General features: G+C 39.8%; 1 protein-coding gene across 3 annotated transcripts; it reads right to left on the bottom strand.

Moving 5' to 3' along the window:
• Positions 1-315: 315 nt before the first annotated feature.
• Positions 316-21,763, bottom strand: XB5997770.L (uncharacterized XB5997770 L homeolog). Of its 3 annotated transcripts, XM_018228671.2 has the most exons (9): positions 21,626-21,763; positions 17,142-17,290; positions 14,458-14,562; positions 12,979-13,010; positions 11,782-11,886; positions 11,479-11,599; positions 8,238-8,323; positions 4,294-4,463; positions 316-2,003 (listed from the first exon to the last, which is right to left on the bottom strand). In XM_018228671.2, exons 1-9 carry the CDS (start codon positions 21,637-21,639, stop codon positions 1,991-1,993), a joined length of 795 nt encoding a protein of 264 aa, XP_018084160.1. In that variant the 5' UTR covers positions 21,640-21,763; the 3' UTR covers positions 316-1,990.
• Between the last annotated feature and the right edge of the window lie 29 nt (positions 21,764-21,792).

Genomic DNA, 21,792 nt, shown 5'->3' with positions numbered 1-21,792 from the left:
TCCCGTCTCTCCTCGCTACAGTCTGTAATAAATACTGCCACTAGTGAATGGCGGACCATGGTTGCATAGCAGCTTATCAATATAAAATGCGAAGTGCAAGGGAACAGTGCATTATATTTAAATATACATTTTTGCAACGGCTCCTTTAAATTTTATTGTAAAGAAGGAAAGCAATTGGGTTTAATAAAAGTTCAAAAACAGCAAGATAATAAATCTCAATAAAGCTCAATTTTAAAAGTCACCCAGCAAACCCAGCCTGGAGCCACAGTACTTTAAATGTTTTTTTCTTTTTTTAAATAACCTTCACGCAGAAAGTGGCAGTTTCATGAAAGCTTTATTAATTTCTATATATGAACACTTTAACAACAAGCATGTATATTAGTGACATGTTATGACTGTAGGTTATATACATACATACTACTTGCCCAGCTCTACCATTGAGTATACAAGTGCTCCTATCGTACATGTTTTCTGCATATACAGAACAAGGAACACAAATAAGAGGGGGTGGTGGGACTCTGACCTGTACATTGACAGACCTCAAGGCTATGTACAGTCAAGTTGCCGTGTGTAATTGGAGTGCTGTGTTGGTGATATTTCAACATAGAAATAATGACTTATCTCCGCCCAGCATGAAGTTCTCAGGCTTCTGAAATTAGTAGCCAAAGCAATGCAGTTTGAATTTTATATTTGCTAATAAAATGACTTGCTCATCTGACATTTCAGGCATAGCACTATTAAACCTACATCGTGGCATTTAGACACTTCTTGTTGCTACGATGAGTGACCCCCGACAACTACAGATCAGTTTTAAATTCCACACTGGGAGGAGCTGTAGAACACACAGTTATTGTGCAGGTTGGTGTGAATAAATAACTAAATTAGGTGCTGTCGCAGGAAATTATTAACGGCTATGTGTCTGGCCTTAAAAATTGTTAAAAGGGGACACAAAAACCAGATGAATCTGTGCTCTACAGTATCATGTTTCTTAACCTTGGGTCCCCATATTGCTGGATTACAACATACAATAACTGGTTAAATCATGCTGGGAATTCTAGTCCACCAACATCTGGGGAGCCATTTTTAGGAACAGGGCTAAGGGCTCTTACACACGGCCGTTTACCTGCGCTTTCTTCCATTGAGCCGCAGGGGAGCACAGCAGTAGACGCAGTCAATTATTCTGAAGGAGGCTGTACTCACACAGACGCATGCAAGTGCCAAACGCAGGTGGGAAGCAGCATGTTGCATTTCACCTGCGTTCAGCGCATACATGTTTGGGCGAGTACAGCCCCCTTCACAATGATCCTGCGCTCCCCTGCGGATGAACGGAAGAAAGCTCAATGCAGGGGAGAGCAGAAAAAAAAAAAAAAACGGGCAAGTGTAAGAGCCCTAAAGGAATATCCCATACTAACCAGTCAGCATTGGGTCTAATTGGTCAACTATGAAACAATTAATAAAAACTTATAATTGGTTAGTATGGCTTTTCTACTGCAGCAAAATATACAGGTATATAGGCGATTAGTTTTGTACATTAATATTGCCCAACAGCATAAGGCTTATTCCATGGCAACAACTTTATATTTCAGTTGCACAAGCAGTTATGCATATAGCTTCCTTAATACCTAGGCCTGATTTTAGCAGCAAAGAATTCTGGGTACACATACAATAAATTTACTCTACAGTTCCTGAAGCTGTACATCCACCGTTTCCCCAGGAGGTGTAATTAAATTATAGGTAGGTATTTGTTTTCTTATATTAGTCTCTCAGTAAATACAACTTGTATTAATCCCGTCCTTATCTTATAATCAGGCTCTCACACTGCGCAGATATATCTGTAAGCATTATCACAGCACACCCAGCTCCACCAATCACTATGGAGAATGTGTTAGCGGGGCATTATGGCCACTTCCCTACATACTCCTCCTATGGACTAATCATCAAGTCTGTTTCGTATCCATTTTCCTTTTTTCTGTCTTTAAATATGTAGGTTTCAGTGCTCATCCCTACAGGAAAGAAAGGAAAAGGTGCAGTCAATCAAATTGTAAAGTTGTGATATGTAAATGGTTATTATGAGAATGTTGCTGGATGACTAGAATACAAAATACCAATACAATATAAACAATATTGAAAAGTAGCAGTAAACGGCAGATGGTATAACAAAACACAGAACTGACCATTCACCATGGACAGGATGGTGGATCTATTGACATACAGTGAGACAACCCAACAGAATGTTCTCCGCTTGGGCTTGCCAGTTGAGTTGGATTCTATGGCCAGGACCAACATTGAACTTCTAGTTCTCTGTAAGGCAGAGGCCTCCTTTCTACATACAACATGTGGTACTTTATATTTACATATAACTTTTATTTCTTGCATTGTACATCCCTCACCTTACCATAACATATAGCGAGAGTTGTACAGTGCAGAGTATATGCTATACAAATATATAAATATAGATATAGTGCGACTGTGACCACTTTTCTGACTTTAGGGTATATTTATTAAGGAGAAGTTAGAGATCACCACAGTCCTCTGGAGTGAAATTCCGCCACTCTTTTCAAAGTCATATTTATCGAAGGATGAACCCATTGATGAACTTTTTTTTTTTTTTTTTTTTTTTTTAAATCCCATAGAAATGAATAGATGGCGGTGGAATTTCCCTCGAGGACTGTGGTGATCTGTAACTTCACTCTTTGATAAATATACCCCTTTACCTTTGAGATTGGATCTAATGGACTCACCCCACTGCTTACTACTCTCCTCAAGTCTTCCCTCATTACATGCAAGACTTTGCAAGGGCTGCACCCCTCCTCTGGAATGCTTTCCACCAGTCTGTCAGACTTTCTCCCAACCTTTCTGCTTTCAAAAGATCACTTAACACTTATGTAGAGAAGCCGTCCCTCATTCTGTTTAGCTACCAAATGCAGCATCTCACCTTGCTTATTCTCTGATCTTGCTCACTCCCACACCTTGTGTCTCATTCCCTTCCCCTTTAGATCGTAAGCTCTTTTGCACAGGGCCTCTCACCTTTTGCACCGGTTGTTATATATGTAACTCTGTATATTATATGCATGTAATGCTCAAGAAAGATAGAAGTGCAGGACAAATCCACGGCAGTAGTCAAACTGCAAAAAAATCCTTTTATTGGGGAGGTGAATATCCAAAGTCACACTACATGTTTTGGGACACATTTGACAAAGGGCCTAGCCCAAAACATGTAGTGTGACTTTGGATATTCTTGAGCAATTCATTTAGGGTATTAACACAGGATACCCTGCAGGACGACCAAGAAAGCAATTGGTATCAGTGAGCTGTATAAGTGATATGTATGAACACATTAATTTTACAGTGCTGCGCAATATGTTGGCGCTATAAAAATACATGTTAATAATAAGTCAGGAAAGGGCAAAACTAATATAAAGAGTATTTCAAATTGATTTTATCTGTGCGAGAATGTTTGTCTGTTGAGCACAAAAGCATTGATGCAAGGTCAGTACTGCACCCTTCTGTACAATAGCTGCAAATATGTCCCACCCCTACCACTAATCCAACCCTTAATTATATTTAAAGGGGTTGTTCACCTTTCAGTTAACCTTTAGTATGAGGTAGTGATATTCTAGACAATATGCAATTGGTTTTTCTTTTTAGTTATTCAGCAGCTCTCTATCTATCTATCTATCTATCTATCTTTATTAAGAGAGAAAGATACAGATAGATATCTTAATGATCATCTGCTAAAAAAAATCTATTAAAAGAAATTTAGTGTAAAACAAAAACAAAAAAAAACAGACATATTAAACTGCCAAGTCTTTATTAAGAAATAACTTACAGAAACTCCGCTTGCACACCTCTTCAGAAAAGGAGACGATCAATCATGCAGCACTCTTATTTCTCCTCCCTGGCTATCTCCTATAAGGAAGGCAGGGAGGAGAAATCTAGCACCGCACGATGGATCGCCTTTTCTGAAGAGGAGCACAAGTGGAGTTTCGGTAAGTTATTTCTTAAGACTTAGCAATTTAAAAGTTTAATATGTTCTTTTTTCGTTCTACATTAACAATTTTTTTAATAAAAAAATTGCTGGTCCTTTAATTTTGACAGGAGGACACTGGTTTAAACAGTCAATGCATGTCCAAAGTAACAGAGTATGTTCATTGCCTGCCAAAGAAATTCAACTGGTTTGCTAGAGGTTATGAACAGTGAACCAAAAAGCATCTGTGCAATGCAAAGCTATGCAATTACAAGGTAACAGACCAGTGATACAAGGGAAATACATGAGGGGTCTTAATTTCTTACCTTGGCCACTGCTTTTCTTTGTCTGTCAGAGGAACATACATGACACCCATGAGCCGAGCTCTGGTGATCTTCCCTTCGTTGTCTTTGTCGTATTGCTCCAATACCTGGCTACCACCTTCCGGCCCCACTGGCAAGATCAGTCTTCCTCCAGGCTTCAGCTGTTTCAGTAACTGCTCAGAAGAGAAAAACAAAAAACAAGCCATTTACATTAACTAGTAAAGAGTGAGTGACCTGGCTAAACCCAGACTGGCAATCAGACAAGGGCTGTTGTAAGATGCCATACACAGTCACTATTAATTAAGCCTGAGGGGGGGGGGGACTGTTTGGGTCTGTGTTGTACCTTAATTGCCAGGGCCTACTTTGAATGCCAGTCTGAACTTGGTCCCTGATCTCTAATTTGACTTATTTCTACTCTGTGTGCTATTAAGATAAGCAATGTGCTGTGGACACAGGGAATATAATTAGCCTATTGCCCATAGTGAAACATGCTAATGCAGGTATAAAACTCAAGCATGAAAAACTCTTTATACAGAGTACCAGTGCAACAGTCCAGGCAGATTTTATGAACTTTGTACATCAAGGCAGGTATTCATTACAGGCCTCCTTTGCACAAAGTCCTCCCTGGATAGTTTCTACCTACACAACAGACTTGCACCTATTGAATCACATGCTAACTCTCTTTTTACACTGTGCATAGAAGTTCCCAGAGACACAAATTGTGAGTGATTTAAAAATGCAGGTATTTTTTGTAACTGCATTGGTAAAACAAGCAGGTTGCAGGATACGCTACTGAAAAAAAAAATGCTGCATTATAATTAAACATGGCACACACATACCAAAGCGTGTGCGTCAGTGACAGGGAGAGGTAAATGAAGAATGGGTGGGGGGCAGGGCTGCCATCGGGGGGGACAAGTGTCCCGGGCCTGGGCATGAAGGGGACCTGGCAGTGCTGCACTTTTGAAAGAGCCCCTTGAGAGCACCAAAGCCGTGCTGCCATTTTTGAAGTCCCAAACATCCGAAAGTGCTGAAAAGTCGAAGGACCCGAAGCCACAAAAACGGGCGAAACCAAGCTCCCGTAGCGGTGAAAAGACCCGAAGTCATGAAAACAGCTGAAATTTAAGTCCTGAAGCGTCGAAAAGACCCAAAGTCACAAAAGGAGGCGAAGTTGAAGTCCTGAAGCCACGAGTTCGATTCTACTGAACACCAATTTGTTTTTGTTTTTTTTTGGTTTTAATCCCCTGGCCACCAATGTATTATTTTAATATTCTATAGGCTCCTGCCACCAATATTTTTTTCAAAAATATTTTTTGGGGCCCCTTTTTTTTTTTTAACTTTTAAAGGGGAGCCCTGGCGCCAATGTTTTTTTATTTTAACTTATAAGGGGGCCCTGACCTCCTCACACCATAACTTGTGTGTGTGAGGTTACTTTTTTTAGCGCTGATGTCCGTGTGGTCTTTTAACTGTGATGTTTAGTGGGTGGGATCTCGGGTGGGACTTGGGTGCCAGTGTGGGTGGGGCCCCAAAAAATTTGTTGTATGGGGCCCCGTGATTTCTAATGGCGGCCCTGGTGGGGGGGGGGGGGCAAGAGGTTCATGCCTAGCACCCCGGTGCCTCTTTTATCTGACCCTGTTTTTGCAAATGAGACCAACATTTTAAGTTTATTTAATTATGTTGATATTCTTTACAATGCCAAATGAAGGCATACATGGATCATGGTTTTTTACTCAGAAACTAGGTCTAGTGAACATCTTGTTAATTAGGTGAGCATAGAAAAAAATGCAAAGAAATGTGACAGTATTTTCTACAAACTGCCCACTATGTCCCACGACATCCACCACACTGTGGCAGCATTTAGCTTCAGGTGTTACAGTGACAAGCAATCTGGATTAATGGCACAGTAACAGTAGAGAGGCCATACTATTGCAATTTTTAAGAAAACTGTGCCATAATGTGTGCTTGATAGGTTAGAGCAGGGATGTAATGTAGGATCAGCCCCCAAATATAAATAAAAGATCTTTGTCCGACATTTTTTGCAGAACAGAGGTGACACACGTTTGTTTTACACCAGGACGCAAAAGTTTAGCCTTATTTAGATAATACCTTGTGTTCTCTCTGCCAGAAAAATGCTGGCTTATCCAACCTGATTTAAATTTTTTTGGGAAGACGGGCTGACTGGCGTTTTGTTTGGCGGCAGAGGTAATGCCATGTGACATAAGCCTTAGGAGAAAAAAAAATGACACAGTCAAGCATTGCCACATGATGTGAAGACTGTATCCTTTGCACACAACAAACATTCTGTGGGAGACGAGAAACGCTATCAATGCACGAAAAAAATTAAATAAAAAAAACCCACTGTATTCCTATAGTAACGGTATAAGAAGTACCGTATATACTCGAGAATAAGCCTAGGTACCTAATTTTACCTACAAAAAATGGGAAAACGTATTGACGCGACTATAAGCCAAGGGTGAGAAATGCAGCAGCTACTGGTAAGTTTCCCTAAATTTGGCTCTTTTAGCTCTCTGGGCTAGCATCGTGGGCTCCTCCGGAGCCAAAAAGATGAGGGGCAAGCAAATTGGCCAGGGTTGCCCAAGTGGCAGAGCTCTCTGTCAAGCATCACTTGAGGTTCAAAGCAGCCTGGCAGTTCCAGTGCTCTACCTATTCCAGGTGAGTTAGGCACCTAGCACTAGCCACAGCCTACCTAAACAGCACTACAGTAAACTTGCCTGGGCCTGATAATAAATGATAATGCCTTCCTGCTGCCTCTGTATCAAACAGTGCGCATTCCTACTCCTGCCCTACAGTCTTAAATCTCGCCTCCGTTTCACTCTGTACCACCCACATCTTCCTTTTCGTCAGCTCCCAGGTGCCATATAACAGGATGGTGATGATAACACCGTTCAGAACGTATGTGATAGATGTATGGCAAAATACCTTCTTCAGAAGAACTGCTGTCTCCATCGTACCCCGATTCAGCAGCCACACTCCCCTCAGCAGGGAAGGGGCTAATCATCACCCCCTGGTTAGCTTCTATTACTAAGCTGCCACCATGGTAACCCGTACCACACTCCATTGCCCACTGCCATCTTGCCTGCTGAAAATCTTGCGAGAGCCGCAGAGGCTGAGCAAGAGCGGGCGGGGAGTAACTTGTTCTTAACTTGGGCAAGAGGAAAACGGAGTCCGGAAGGATATGGTGGAGAACATTGCAATTGTGGCTGGGATGTTTGCGGACAGTGGCGAGGAGAAGAGGTGCGCGCGGGGGGGGGGGGATTTATGCGGGCTCTGGAAGCTGCCTGTTTTGGATTTATGTGGGTCTGTGAGCGCTGCCTGCAGGAGCAGCCATAACACAATCGCAGGTACTGAGGGGCCAGTCACTTCTGTGTGTTGTTCTGCAGGGAAACTGCATAGACATTGTCCTGTCCGACCCTATTCACTATTTTAGTGCCCCAGCATAACCCGCACCCGACCCCCAATATTGAACCCACCCGCGGGTATCGGGTGCGCGTTGGCTTTATCGCTCGCTTGTCTGCAGGGTCTGGTACTGACTCGAGTATAAGCGCAGGTAGACTTTTTCAGCACATTTTGGGTGCTGAAAAACTGCTTATACTCTATTATATACGGTATTCAGTAATAATCAGAACAGCAAGTGAGCAAAGATTATGTTTATATTTTTGTATTATACATTGCATTCATAGATGCCTCTTATACGTAAAAATTATACATTTTTGCACATTTATAAGATAAGGCTCAGTGTGCCCTCAGCCTAACATATGGGAAGTGCAAAAAGTTAGTTTGTCTACTGGTTCAAAAATGCTACAGTCACTTTAAAAGGCTGATTTTTCCCCCAGATATACCAGCAAGTTTGATTATTTTCAAAATAATTCACAGTGGAAGCTCATAGGGTTGAACAGATTTCTTGTACCATGCCTTCATTTCTTACTTACCTCCTGAGGTACTATAGCAGCTGCAGCTCCAACATGAATTGCATCATAAGGTCCTTCATCCGGATAACCAAGTCTTCCATCTCCCACTGCCAAAAGAAAGAAAACAGAGATTACCATTTAACTTTGAATATGAACAAGCAAGAAGGCAGATACTAATTGTAATCAGTGATATAGACCCAAGGAGTGTCCACAAATAACTAAGTTCAAAGTATCTAGGCCTGAAAAAGGGACTTAACCTCCGGGAAAAATTGTTTAGATTATTTCAGAAATTTTCTTATTCAGTGATCCTGGAGGTTAAGTCCCTTTTTCAGGCCTAGATACTTAAAACAAGATTACCCCTGCCACAACTCTACTGAATTCATAGTCATTTTTTGGTATGAGAGAGAGAGCTGACTAAAAAGCGAAATAACTCAAAAACCACAAATAAAAAAATGAAAACCAATTGCAAATTGTTTTTAAAATATCACTCTACATCATACTAAAAGTTTATTCAAAAGGTGAACCACCCCTTTAAACTCTACAGTTTAAAGGAGAACTAAACCCTAAAAATGAATATGGTTAAAAACTGCATATTTTACATACTGAACTTGCACCAGCCTAAAGTTTAAGGCTTGTCAATAGCAGCAATGATCCAGCACTTCAAACTTATCACAGGGGGTCACCATCTTGGAAAGTGTCTGCATGCTCAGTGAGCTCTGAGCAGCTGTTAAATTAAGCTTAGGGTTGTTGCAAATCATCAAGCAGAAAATGAGGTTGGCCTGTCATATAAGCTGATGCTCCAGGGCTGATTATTAAATTCTGATGCTAATTGCACAGGTTTCTGTGCTGCCATGTAGTAATTATCTGTATTAATTACTAATCAGCCTTATATTGTGACATTTCTATATTATATTGTGAGTGGGTCCCTAAGCTCAGTAATTGACAGCAGCACAGAGCATGTGCAGTGAATCAGCTGGGGGAGCTACTGGGGCATATTTTGAGACACAGATCTTTACTGCTAAAGGGCTGTGGTTGCCTTGGGCTGGTACAGAAGCACAAAACATAATGTACGACATTTCTAGCTACTTCTTTAGTTAGGCTTTACTTCTCCTTTAAGTTGGATTATTACCAGCATACTCATGTAGTTGCAGTTAAACCAATTAGAGTTGCAGAATCCTAATAAAAGAACTGCATCACTTGACAATTTATAGGAGAGGAAAACCCCACTTATTTGGCATGTATCAAAGGGCAAACAAATAACATTTCAGGATGAGAGTAGCTAAAGACCAGCCCATGTCCTGACCAACCCTGTCCTACCATTGTTCATGGGCCACAAAATAAAGCACTATAGCTTCTTTATAAGCATTCTAAATAACTTACTGACCAAAAAATGAAATGCAATATAAGCTTCATCTCATGGCAATATAAGAATCTTTCTAAATGTAATGATTCATTCTCTAAAATATTCAAGTTACTCTTCACTCCTTCTCCATCAGCAATCTGTCTCTCCATGTTCTCTTCATGTAGGAGTCCGGGTCACAATTTAATATAAGACATGTAGGTCTAATACACTGCAGAGATGCCTCCTTTAGTGTATTTGAGCAGACCTCAGCCTCGATGTGTGTGAGCCCACACAGGCTTATCAGATTCAAATCAATGGAGAAGGGGCACTGAGCAGATCTGCTTCTCTAATCCTGTAAAAATACTCAGGCTGACAACAGCTACAGTAGGCGTGCCCATAGCCTTAGACCTGTCTATCAAATTCTGACTCCAACTCCTGCATGAAGCGAGACGGATGCAGAGAGGGGGATAGTGAAACGTAACCTCATTATTTCAGAAACCATAAAGAATTGGTTAACTACCATACTTAGAAAGTTTCTTATTTCAGCAAGATGAAGCTTATATTAAATTTACATTTCTGCACTAGTTCAGTTTTAATGCTGCCTAAATATGGAGTTTAGGTAAAAATCATTGCCTTCTCTATAACTTCCAAAATGCCTTGAGTATGTAGAATGTGCGGTATAAATAGAGATGAGCTCATTTTTGTCATGGAAATGACGCCCATAGACTTATAGGAGGAAAATTGACACCCATAAACTAAGGAATTTCAATTAATTTTTGCCGGCGGCGAATTTATGGTGAAGTGGGTTAAATTCGCCCATCCCCAATAATTAACTCTGCAGGACTGCACACACACTTACTGTAGCAAAGCCATTACCTTGCCCCGCCTGAACTGATAAGAAAGAGCAATTGTGTGATTATAACTGCCCCAGGCTGAATCAGATCGTATTCACTGTGAAAACAGTGATTGATCATTTCATCACATATAGAAAGGAGAGATCAGCAGTGTCACCGGTCATCTCTGCAATCCTATATTTTCTGTCTGAGATACAAGGGCTCAGTAACGTTTCAATGCAAGTGAAAGCAACAAGGTTCACTGCAAAAGCAGGAGGAGACCTGAAGGGAAACAGAACAGGTCAAACATAGCAGGTAGGGTTGCCCAGTCCTGTTAAAGCATTATGCAATATTTGATGCTTAGTTTTATACCACATGTTAACCCGGCATCTCACAGATTTATCAAGGGTTGAATTGACTAGGGAGTTTGAGCTTTTGGAAAAAAATAAATCGATTTTCAAGTTGTATCATACTCTGGCCCTTTAAGAACTCAAAATGGACTAGTTGCTACCTAAAACCTGCCAAATTGCTGTACAAGACAATGGAAGAGGTCCAGGGATCAATTTTGAGTTGTTTGCAGCCTTCCTGACATTCTAGTTTTTTTCGGAGAATATTGTAATCAAATTAGATTAGAGTTTTCAGTTCGATTGCATTCATTCAGTATTATAATAGAAAGCAGGACAAATCCAAGGCAGTAGCTATGACTGCAAAGTGCTTTTATTGGGGAAAAATGCTCCACAACATGTTTCGGGCGTTGGCCCTTTATCAAGTGCCCCCAATAAAAGCACTATGCAGTCATAGCTACTGCCTTGGATTTGTCCTGCTTTCTATTATAATACTGACTGTATCAATTTGGGTGTGGACACAGGACACCTTGCAGGAGAATCCACCTACATATACTAAAGGTGAGCTACAGCCTATTTATAATCGATTGCATTCATTAGAGTTTTAAAAATTAGATTTTTTTTTAAAAACTCACAAATTCGTAATTCGACATTTGATTAATGTGCCTCCCCATGTTATTTTAATGCAAAGAGGGTTTATTTAGGTAAACAGTGAAATTGCACAAAAGAAAAAAAATACTCACCCACAAACTTGATGCGTCCACTGCTCAGTAAGGTTGGATCGTCCTGCTTCACATTCTGAATAGCATCATGAACAAGATGATTAATGTGCTCAATTCCAACCACCTTTCCAGTCAATCCAACCTAGATTTAATGGAGGAGATGTTAAAATAGTTATAGAAAAGAAAGTGATATCAAAGACTAGCATTTGGTTGCACTTGCTGCAGTCAAAGTTACTAAATCAAAGACAGTTAACACTTCACTGAACAAGCACAAAACTCTGATCAGTTTCATGGGGTCATAAAATGTGATAAACCTGGACTAACCATTCTGGCAAAACAGGCAGTCAGATATCCACTTCCAGAGCCAACATCCAGGGCTTTGGCTCCTTCAATCAGCTTGTCTTCCAGCAACTCCAGTGCATGTGCATGCTGCAATAAGGTAGAAGGAAACACGAGTGCTCAGGCTAGCTGGGGTTGTGCACCTTTAAATTAACTTTTAGTATGATGTAGAGAGTGATATTGAGACAATTTGCAATTGGTTTTCATTTTTTATTAATTTTTGGTTTAATTATTTAGCTTTTTATTCAGCAGCTCTCCAGTTTGCAATTTCAGCAGTCTGGTTGCTAGGGTTTAAATTACCCTAGCAACCAAACATTGATTTGAATTAGAGAAATATGAATAGGAGAGGGTCTTAATTAAAGACGAGTAATAAAGTAGCAATACATTTGTAGCCTTACACTGCATTTGTTTTTAGATGGGTCAGTTACCCCCATTTGAAAGCTGGAAAGAGTCTGAAGAAAAAAAAAAAAAAAAAAAAAAAATAGGGATGCACCGAATCCAGGATTCGGTTCGGGATTCGGCCTTTTTCAGCAGGATTCGGATTCGGCCGAATCCTTCTGCCAGGCCGAACCGAACCCTAATTTGCATATGCAAATTAGGGGCGGGGAGAGAAATCACGTGACTTTTTGTCAGAAAACAAGGAAGTAAAAAATGTTTCCCCCTTCTCACCCCTAATTTGCATATGCAAATTAGGGTTCGGATTCGGTTCGGTATTCGGCCGAATCTTTCGCAAAGGATTCGGGGGTTCGGCCGAATCCAAAATAGTGGATTCGGTGCATCCCTAAAAAAAACCAAAAAACTAAGAAATAAATGATGAAGACCAACTGAAAAGTTGCTAAGAATAGGCCATTGTACTACTAGAAGTTAACTTAAAGGTGAAAAACCACTTTAAGAGCAACTGCACATGTTTATTGTTTGAACAGTTTCTTTGAAAACATTATTTAGAAACAAAATGTCAGTCTCAAACTGCTTTTTAGAAGGGGCTTAAAATGACAGCTAGTAGGGACTAACTACTGAAGATATGGGAGGATGGAGCTGCTCCCCACAATCCTATCACCTGTAATATGAAACAATATGAGAATATTGCCGATATTTGGTTTTCTACACCAAAATGACATGCCACTGAGCAAAAAATATATTTTTTCTGTCACACCATATGAAATCAAAACATACTCAGCTCACCATGTGTGGGGCACTGATTGTTGCCTTGTAGCCTGGGGTAAGAAAAGGAAAAAAGAATAGTTAACCAAATATATAAAAATATCTATCTATATATATCTATATCTATATCTATATCTATATCTATATCTATATCTATATCTATATCTATATATATATATATATATATATCAAGCCATTATTGTAATAACATTTATAATCTCACAAATGGATAGATACACACATAAAACAACAATTAAACCGTCAGATGAATATTATATTGTTCCGATAAGATGTTGATCAATGTGCCACTTTTTCTAAATCTCTTTACATATTAAAATATACATGATATATTTATCACTATATTGACCCATCTGATGCCCCATATTTAGAGGCTCATGCTTTAAATGACAAAAGAAGCCCCCCACTATTAGTTAGTTCGAATAACTTAAAAATAATAATTTTTTTTACTAGAAAATCTGAATTTTTAGTGGGGGGGGAAAAAAATTTAATTTTTTTAAAATTTATTAAACCCCGAAATCTGCGTTGGGTTACGTGCAATAATGTGAAGATTGTGGTTTTTGGCAAAAAGCCAAAACACAAAAAAAATCTGTGTTTTTGGGTGTGAAATCCCAAGAATTCCTACGATTTTTTTTGGGATATTTTTCCGTTTACAGGAAATTATTGGAAGTGTGATTTTAAAAATAACCCCCTTAGTGTTCGGGATACCTGGGAAAAGGTTAAGCAAAATGGCAGCACTGGTCTGGCAAAAGAAAACTTTGTTGAGTTATTGCACTGGTGGCACCCCCAGTGAAATTGCCTTTTCAAGGGTATGTTCACCCAAAAAGTTTTTTTTTTTTTCATAGTGATAGAAAATAATAATAATATATTATAAATATATTATAAATTATAATTCTAAGCAAAATATAATGGCAGTTTTATCCCTTTCGGTTTGACGATTATGACTTAAAACAATACAATGGGTCGGCTTTCCTCCTCCTGGCTTGCAACAGTCAGGAACTCAGAGAATATAAACAGTTACGGCTTTCAGTAGTAATTAGATTTGTAGTAGTTTTGAGGGTATATGCAAATGTATACAGGTATGGGTTCCATTATCCAGAAACCCATTATCCAGAAAGCTCCTCCTATTGGTAGCAAAACCAGCCTATTGTGTTCATTTAATGTTTAAATGATTATGTAATAGACTTAAAGGAGAAACAAACCATTAATAAAATTTTTTTTAAAAAAAACCCCTCCCCCCGACCCTACATTGAATTCGACCTATGTAGGGTCGGGGGGAGGGTTTTTTTTTTAAAAAAAACCCCTCCCCCCGACCCTACATAGGTCGAATTCAAAGTTTATGGATTCAGTTCATGCCTATAAGAGAGTGTCCATAAAAGATCATTTTTGTGTAAAGCATTCAATAGTTTAGATGCAAAAATGCCTTTAGCTTTTATCCAATGTTTGCCTGTCACAAGATTTCTAAATTCAGCGTCATCTTACCTATGCTCTGGGGTGAGTCCATGTATGGAAAATACTGTATATAATGAGCTCTGTCTGTCGTCAGCAATATATCATATACATTCTGCGATTTGATCACACCATTCTCTATGAAGGACAAAAGTAGAGAGTCATTGCCATTAACAATAAGACATTTCATTTACCTGTGTGCCCATGTATATAGGGAGAAATATACAAAGGTAAGTGGAACTACTACTACTACTACTACTTGTTTCAGAAATGTTCACTAGCCCTGATTATACCTACGTGATCACAATGAAAACACAATAGGCCATACAAACGGACATAAAGGTGGCCATACAAGGGCAGATTTTTTACTTCCAAACAACTAATTCTACAACGTTCCGATAATATCGGATGGTCGATGGTGTTTGAACGATCGTGGGACGAACAATCGTCTCTACATTATCGCTCGCAATATTGATCGGATGAGTTTAAAAATTTTAGTCGTTCAGGGAGAATATCCCTCTTTGCACATGTCAGGATTGTAGCACAAGCCAACGAACATATACGGAACATCGAACATATACAGAAGGACCCTAACGGTCATTGCTGAAAGCTTTATTCGTAACTATATAAAGAAATAAAGTGGTGCCGACTGCAGGAATCTCACCCTATCACCTCATATGTGAAAGAAGTTTACTCTGCCATAACAAGAAATAAATCTATATGTCTGCATGGAGCAGGGAAGAAGAAACGGACTATATACTACCGACAGTGACACAATGCTGCACCACTCCTCGTTTGTTGAACAACGCTCGTCCGTACACGAAGCAAACGATACGGTTATATCTGTTCATATAATCGTTCTCCATGGATGGCATATCATATGGTAAAATAATCGTCAGACGACCGTTTAACAATACGATCGTTCATCGCAGAACGATAAAAGTATGGCCGTGTATGGCCACCTTAAGGGGTCTGAAATATGCTGTGAGTCTGCAATAAGAATAGTAAGCATTTATTCTGTTTCTGGTGCTCTTCACTTCTTTCAAATTGTGTTGCAAGGTGAGTGGCAAAGTGCAAAGTTGCGTCCATGGTGCCGAACGTGAATTTTCACTAGCGTTACTTTGGCAAACAAACTGAAGATGCACTAATTTGCCTACGGCGGGAAATTATAAAGTTGAATGGACGTATATGTTGCAGCAAATACATTACACAAGTCCAGGGAAGCTTAATAAAGAAGTGGTTATAATGCCCTACACATGAGCCCGCTGTATAATGTTCCATATGTTAGAAAATGTATAGGGGAACCTGGTTACCTAAAAAAATAAAAATTTACAGACCTTTGCAGGCTCTCTCTCTGAAAAAAGGAAAGGACGCCAGCGTTTTTTGGGACTTAGAAAATCTTTGCACTTAAAACTGAGGAAGTCCTATGCACTCCATTGCACTTCACCTGGTCTGAGCTGGCGAAGGCAAGTCTGGCAAATGAGGTAACGTCCATTAAAATCCGATCTTCGTGAATTTGCGATGTTACGTCCATTCGCCAGAGCGAAAATTCGCCTGACGACAGAGTGTGAGGCAACACTAACGTCTATTTCCTTCACTAGCAAAATGACGCCTGCTAGGAAATTGGCGAAGTCCCTGTGGGCGGTAACACTAGTGAATTGACACTAGCGTTAGCCACTTCACCCTTTAGGGAATCTGTCCCAAAGGGTCTACATACAGGTATGGGACCCGTTATCCAGAATGCTTGGGACCTGGGGTTTTCCAGACATGGAGATACTACTTAGTACCTTAAGTCTACTAGAAAATGATATAAACATTAGATAAACCCAAGAGGCTGGTTTTGCTTCAAATAAGGATTAATTATATCTTAGTTTGGATCAAGTACAAAGTACAGTTTTATTGTTACAGAGAAAAAGCAAAGTATTTTTTTATTTTTTTTTAAAAAATGGATTATTTGCATAAAATGGAGTCCATGGGAGATGGCCTTCCTGTAATTTGGAGCTTTCTAGATAACAGATGCCATACCTGTATATGTTTCAGTGGAAGGAAAGGGATAGCAAGCAACTTGTCTCTGTTCCCATTTTTTGTAATGGTAAGCAATCTACCCAATCCAGAATATTGCCAATGCTGCTACTTGTATTATTGGGTGCAATGGCTAGTGGTTAGGAACCAAAAGCAATTCCCTGTATTTGGGTCTATTCTGTGCTACAGCCCAAGCTGGCATAAAGCAAACTTCGAGGGAAACCACATACAATTCTTATCTCATGGTAGGATTAAAATAAATCAAGTTAGATCTTTATGTCGGATTAAAATAAAACTACAGGTATGGGACCTGTTATCCAGAATGCTCGAGACCTGGAGTTTTCCAGCTAACTGATCTGTAATTTGGATCTTCACACCTTAAGTCTACTAGAAAATCATGTAAACATTAAATAAACCCAATAGGCTGGTTTTGCTTCCAATAAGGATTATTTATATATTTGTTTGGATCAAGTACATGGTACAGTTTTATTATTACAGAGAAAAAGGAAAATTTGGATAAAATGGAGTCTAGGGGGAGATAGGCATTCTGAGCTTCCAGATAACAGATCCCATATCTGTAACCAATTTTTTTACAGTTAGGGAAATCTTAGCAATAGACTGCTGCAATAGCCAACTATACATTTTCTGTCAATTTCCAGAGCCCCTCAGTAATGGCACATTATGAATGGACTCACTGCGTAGATTGTTGATAAGGTCAGTGTGAGTCTTCCCAGTGGAGGTCCATGCCATGGCTCGGTTGATCAGTAATCCAAATGGTAGAGTAAACGAGGCCAGTCGCATAAGAACGATCATCTCATAGAAGAGAGATGATCCAAAGGCTGTCCTGTCAGAACAGAAGAGGGGGAAAAGAAAGATCAGGATCACATGATGAAGACTCATCTGCAGCCATTGAGATGACAATATCCCCATCCCTGTAAGATGCTCTTCAGAGTACTCTATTGCACATCTCTCCTGCAGATTCTGCCCTTCTACGGACACATCAAGGGATCAGCCATGGGCTAATGTGAATACACAGCAGGCGGTACGGTTGCATTAAAGGAAAACTATAACCCCAAAATAAACACTTAAGCAACAGATAGTTTATATCATATTAAATGGCATATTACGAAACTGGTATATATTTAAGTAAATATTTCCCTTTTACAACTTTCCCCCCATTTTATGATATCCTCTTTGCAGAGATCACCTGACCAGAAATACTGCAACTCATCAAGGGTCGAATTCCAAGGTGATTTTTTTTTTTTTTTTTTAAACTTCCATCAACTCAAAATTCAAATAAAAAAAGACCAATCAAAAAAAAAAAAAATGTTTTAACTTCGGGTGATTCGAATCAAAGTTTTACCACATTCGATCGAATTAGAATCGAGGGATTTGCCCCAAAAGAACTTCGATTTTTCAAAGTCCACCAAATGACCAAATGTTCCCCATAGGTTAAAACACTAAGTACACTAAAAATAGTTCAAAAGTAGAATTTTAAAATTTGATTTTTCAATTCGACCCTTGATAAATCTGCCCCTAACTGTAGCAGGAAGAAGTGTGGAAGCAAAACACAGAACTTTGTCTGTTAATTGGCTCATGTGAATTAACATGTATGGTTTGTTTGATATGTTTGTGAGTACAGTGAATCCTACGATCCCAGGGAGCGGCACTTTTTTCTTAAAATGGCAATTTTCTATTAAGGATTACCCAATGGCACATACTACTAGAAAAGTATGTTATGAAAATGGTTTAGGGTTTTACATATGAGCTGTTTTATGCAATATATTTTTAAAGAGACCTACATTGTTTGGAGGTAAAGTTTTCCTTTAAAGGAGAACTAAACCCCGAAAATGAATGTGGCTAAAATGCCATATTTTATATACTGAACTTATTGCACCAGCCTAAAGTTTCAGCTTGTCAATAGCAGCAATGATCCAGGACTTCAAACTTGTCACAGGGGGTCACCATCTTGGAAAGTGTCTGTGACACTCACATGATCAGTGGGCTCTGAGCAGCTGTTGAGAAGCTAAGCTTAGGGGTCGTCACTAATTATCCAGCAGAAAATGAGGTTGGTCTGTAATATAAGCTGATGCTACAGGGCTGATTATTAAATTCTGATGCTAATTGCACTGGTTTCTGTGCTGCCATGTAGTAATTATCTGTATTAATTACTAATCAGCCTTATATTGTGACATTTCTATTCCATGTGCACTGTATATTGTGAGTGGGTCCCTAATCTCAGTAAGTGACAGCAGCACAGAGCATGTGCAGTGAATCTGTAGAAAAGAAGATGGGGAGCTACTGGGCATCTTTGGAGACACAGGTCTTTACTGCTAAAGGGCTATGGTTGCCTTGGGTGGATACAGAAACCCAAAACATGATGTACAACATTTCTAGCCGAATTCTTTAATTAGGGGTTAGTTCTCTGACACAAACACTCTAGACCAATCAAACTACAGTACTTGCAGCTTAGTTAGTATGGAATAATTCACTATAGCAATTACAGTGGCAGCAGCAGAGAGAGAGAGAGAAAAAAGGGTCCCCTGATTTTACAGAATCTGGGTTCTTGTGAGCTTTGAAGCCACTGTAATGTTTGATGGCTCAGAAATATCACTGTGCAAAGGCAGGCTGGAATTTGGGCTCTCACAATACCAGCTGGTTACAGCATCACTTTAAATGCCATTTTAGCATGACTGGTCCTCCCGACTCCATCTTGCCAGTCCCTTTTCAATGACAGATCTATGAGCCAGTAACTCGGCTCATTGCTTTGGTACCCAAATAGGGCAAATGATTTGAAAGTTTTAAAGGAACTTAGAGTTACAACTTAAAGATACCATGTCCATGGCACTCTATGTGAACAATAGATGGGGGTCTGTAATTAATTACATATATAGAATATTTTTATGAGGGGTTCCTTGGCACATTCTGCCAAAATAGGGGTTCAACCCCAATGTAAGAGCTGAAAGACATAACTGAACTCATTTAAGAACATTGGGCATTGGGTTAGTGAACCATGAAACCCAATCATTTTTTCCACTTTCATCTTTCATTGTTTTAATGGGGTGGTTGACCTTTAAGTTCACTTTTAGTATTTTATAGAATAGTCAGTTCAGACACCACAACGGTCATGAATTGTAACCAATTCTAAGCAACGTTTATTTTGGTTTTCATAATTTCTTTCATAGTTTTTTTTTTTTTTTTTTTAATTATTTGCCTTCTAACTTTTTACAACTTTCAAATGGGGTCACTGACCCCCATCTAAAAACAAATGCTCTGTAAGACTACAAATTTATTATCGATAGATAGATATATATATATATATATATATATATATATATATATATATATATATATATTTTTTTTTTATTACTCATCTTTCTATTCAGGCCCTCTACTATTCTTATTCCAGCCTCTTATTCAAATCAATGCATGGTTGCTAGGGTCATTTGGACCCTAGCAACCAGATGGCTGGGACTGCAAACTGGAGAGCTGCTGAATCAAAAGCTAAATAACTCAAAAACCACAATAATAAAAAAAAAAAATTAAAACCCAATTGCACATTGTCTCAGAATATCACTCTCTACATTATAATAAGGGATGCACTGAATCCATTATTTTGGATTCGGCCAAACCCCTGAATCCTTTGAGAAAGATTTGGCCGAATACCGAACCCTGAATCGCCCAGTGTGACCTCACCCTAAGGCTCGCCGTGCTGGGGTGGCTTTGGGGAGTTTTTAGCTGCTTATAGTAGCTAAAAACGTCAAACATTGGATTTGTATTGATTTTGAGAGATTCTGGCCCAGCTACACAGAGATATAAAGAGAATTATTTTGTTTATCCACATCTGTGCAATGTGACTTGGCTGCTGGAGCAAGTGGTTAGGGATGCTGCACTAGAGTCCTACGCGGGTCCATTTTTAGGGTCCCACAACCTGCAAGCCGCAACCTGGACCTGCATTCTTACCCGCTACCCGACCTGCAAGTACCTTATCCACAACCCTGACCCGCGACCTTTAAGAGTCAGGAAGTGCGGTCATTGTAAACTGGAAGTGGCATCATCGAAAGTAGGCGTGATCAGAAAAAAAGGAGTAAAAATTGATAATGAGAAGACCCGCAAAACCGCACCTATACCCGCACTCAGAACTTCTACCCGCAACCTGCAGGGTACCACAGGTTTTTGCGGGTAACCGACCCGCTGCAGGACTCTAAGCTGCACATCTTTCGTATGATCTTCATTGGTTGCAGTGTGTTGAAGAGGATGAACAGTCATCACAGTAAGTTTAGGTATTTTCTCAAGAAAACCCCATAGCTCCAAGATTCCCTCTGGGCCCTGTGGGTAGCGTAACTAGATATTAATGGGCCCCACAGCAAATTATTTTTCAGGCCTAAAAATGCCTAAAGGTTGACCTGTTTTACGAAGTTTTATCGAAATTGTTATCCGATTTAGGGCCTTTATACCTCCTGGGCATTCGTGCAGCCGCAGGGTCTGCTTCCTCTATAGTTGCACCCCTGGGCCCTGTGTCAATAACCTCAGTGCACTGGTGTCTGAAGAATCAGACGAATGCATCGCTCTTCAGACACCTGCGCTCATTTCTTTCCAATAATTGGATTTCAAATTTATATTGGTACAGATTACAGTAAAAACAACAAACTGTGCCGCTGGGTATAAAATAAGGTGACCCCCCACACCGGTCTGTACAGTTGCTCCCTGGCCGTCACCAATGACGAGCGATGCCAATGTTGTGATTAGTAACTTCACATGATTTATACAATATGTCCCTGGGGTTTAAACCAATTTGAACATCTTATTCCTATTGGAAACTGCATTTGTCTGTTTGCATTCTCTGAACTGCTGGTTCTGACTGTTGAAACATTGTAGCAGAAGCCAGCTGTTTTCAAGGAGGGGGGGATGGACTTCTGTTAATTTGTATCAGGAACTGAAAACTGCTTTTCACACCAATTCTACTCGCAAATAACTTTAAGGCCAGTGAAAGTGCGTGCCTATTGGGGATTTGCTCAGAGTTTCTACTATTGTGGCAGAAAACAGTTTTTGAGTTGATAATCCTTTAACTCGCCGCTAGTGAATGTCATTCTAAGCTGCAAGGTGAAGCAACACGTTTCCCGCGTCTCAGAAGCCGATTCAGGCCTGCGCCACATACGCGCTCTGCTTTACTACTCACCTCAACAACCGCATTGGATTTCGCGACAGCTGGGCTACACCACGGCCTTAGTCAGTTGCCATGGCAAAAGGGCGGCGACGAAACCTCTTTATAGTTATTGGCGGACGAGAAGCCGAATCAGCTCCCTGTGACTCATCGTGTTGGGCGGGCTCGGCGTTGATTCGGCG

This window comes from Xenopus laevis, chromosome 8L (assembly GCF_017654675.1).
Source record: "Xenopus laevis strain J_2021 chromosome 8L, Xenopus_laevis_v10.1, whole genome shotgun sequence".
Classification (NCBI taxonomy): Eukaryota; Metazoa; Chordata; class Amphibia; order Anura; family Pipidae; genus Xenopus; species Xenopus laevis.
The sequence above is the reverse complement of the archived record's forward strand: the minus strand, read 5'-3'. Positions and strand labels throughout refer to the sequence as shown.

Bases quoted from the DNA above. Each gene is read 5' to 3' on its own strand.
- XB5997770.L (XM_018228671.2), bottom strand. The intron at 11,887-12,978 runs GTGAGCTGAGTA...ACCTTATTGCAG, and splicing joins CAATCAGTGCCCCACACATG to CATGCACATGCACTGGAGTT. The intron at 11,600-11,781 runs GTTAGTCCAGGT...CATTAAATCTAG, and splicing joins CTGCCTGTTTTGCCAGAATG to GTTGGATTGACTGGAAAGGT.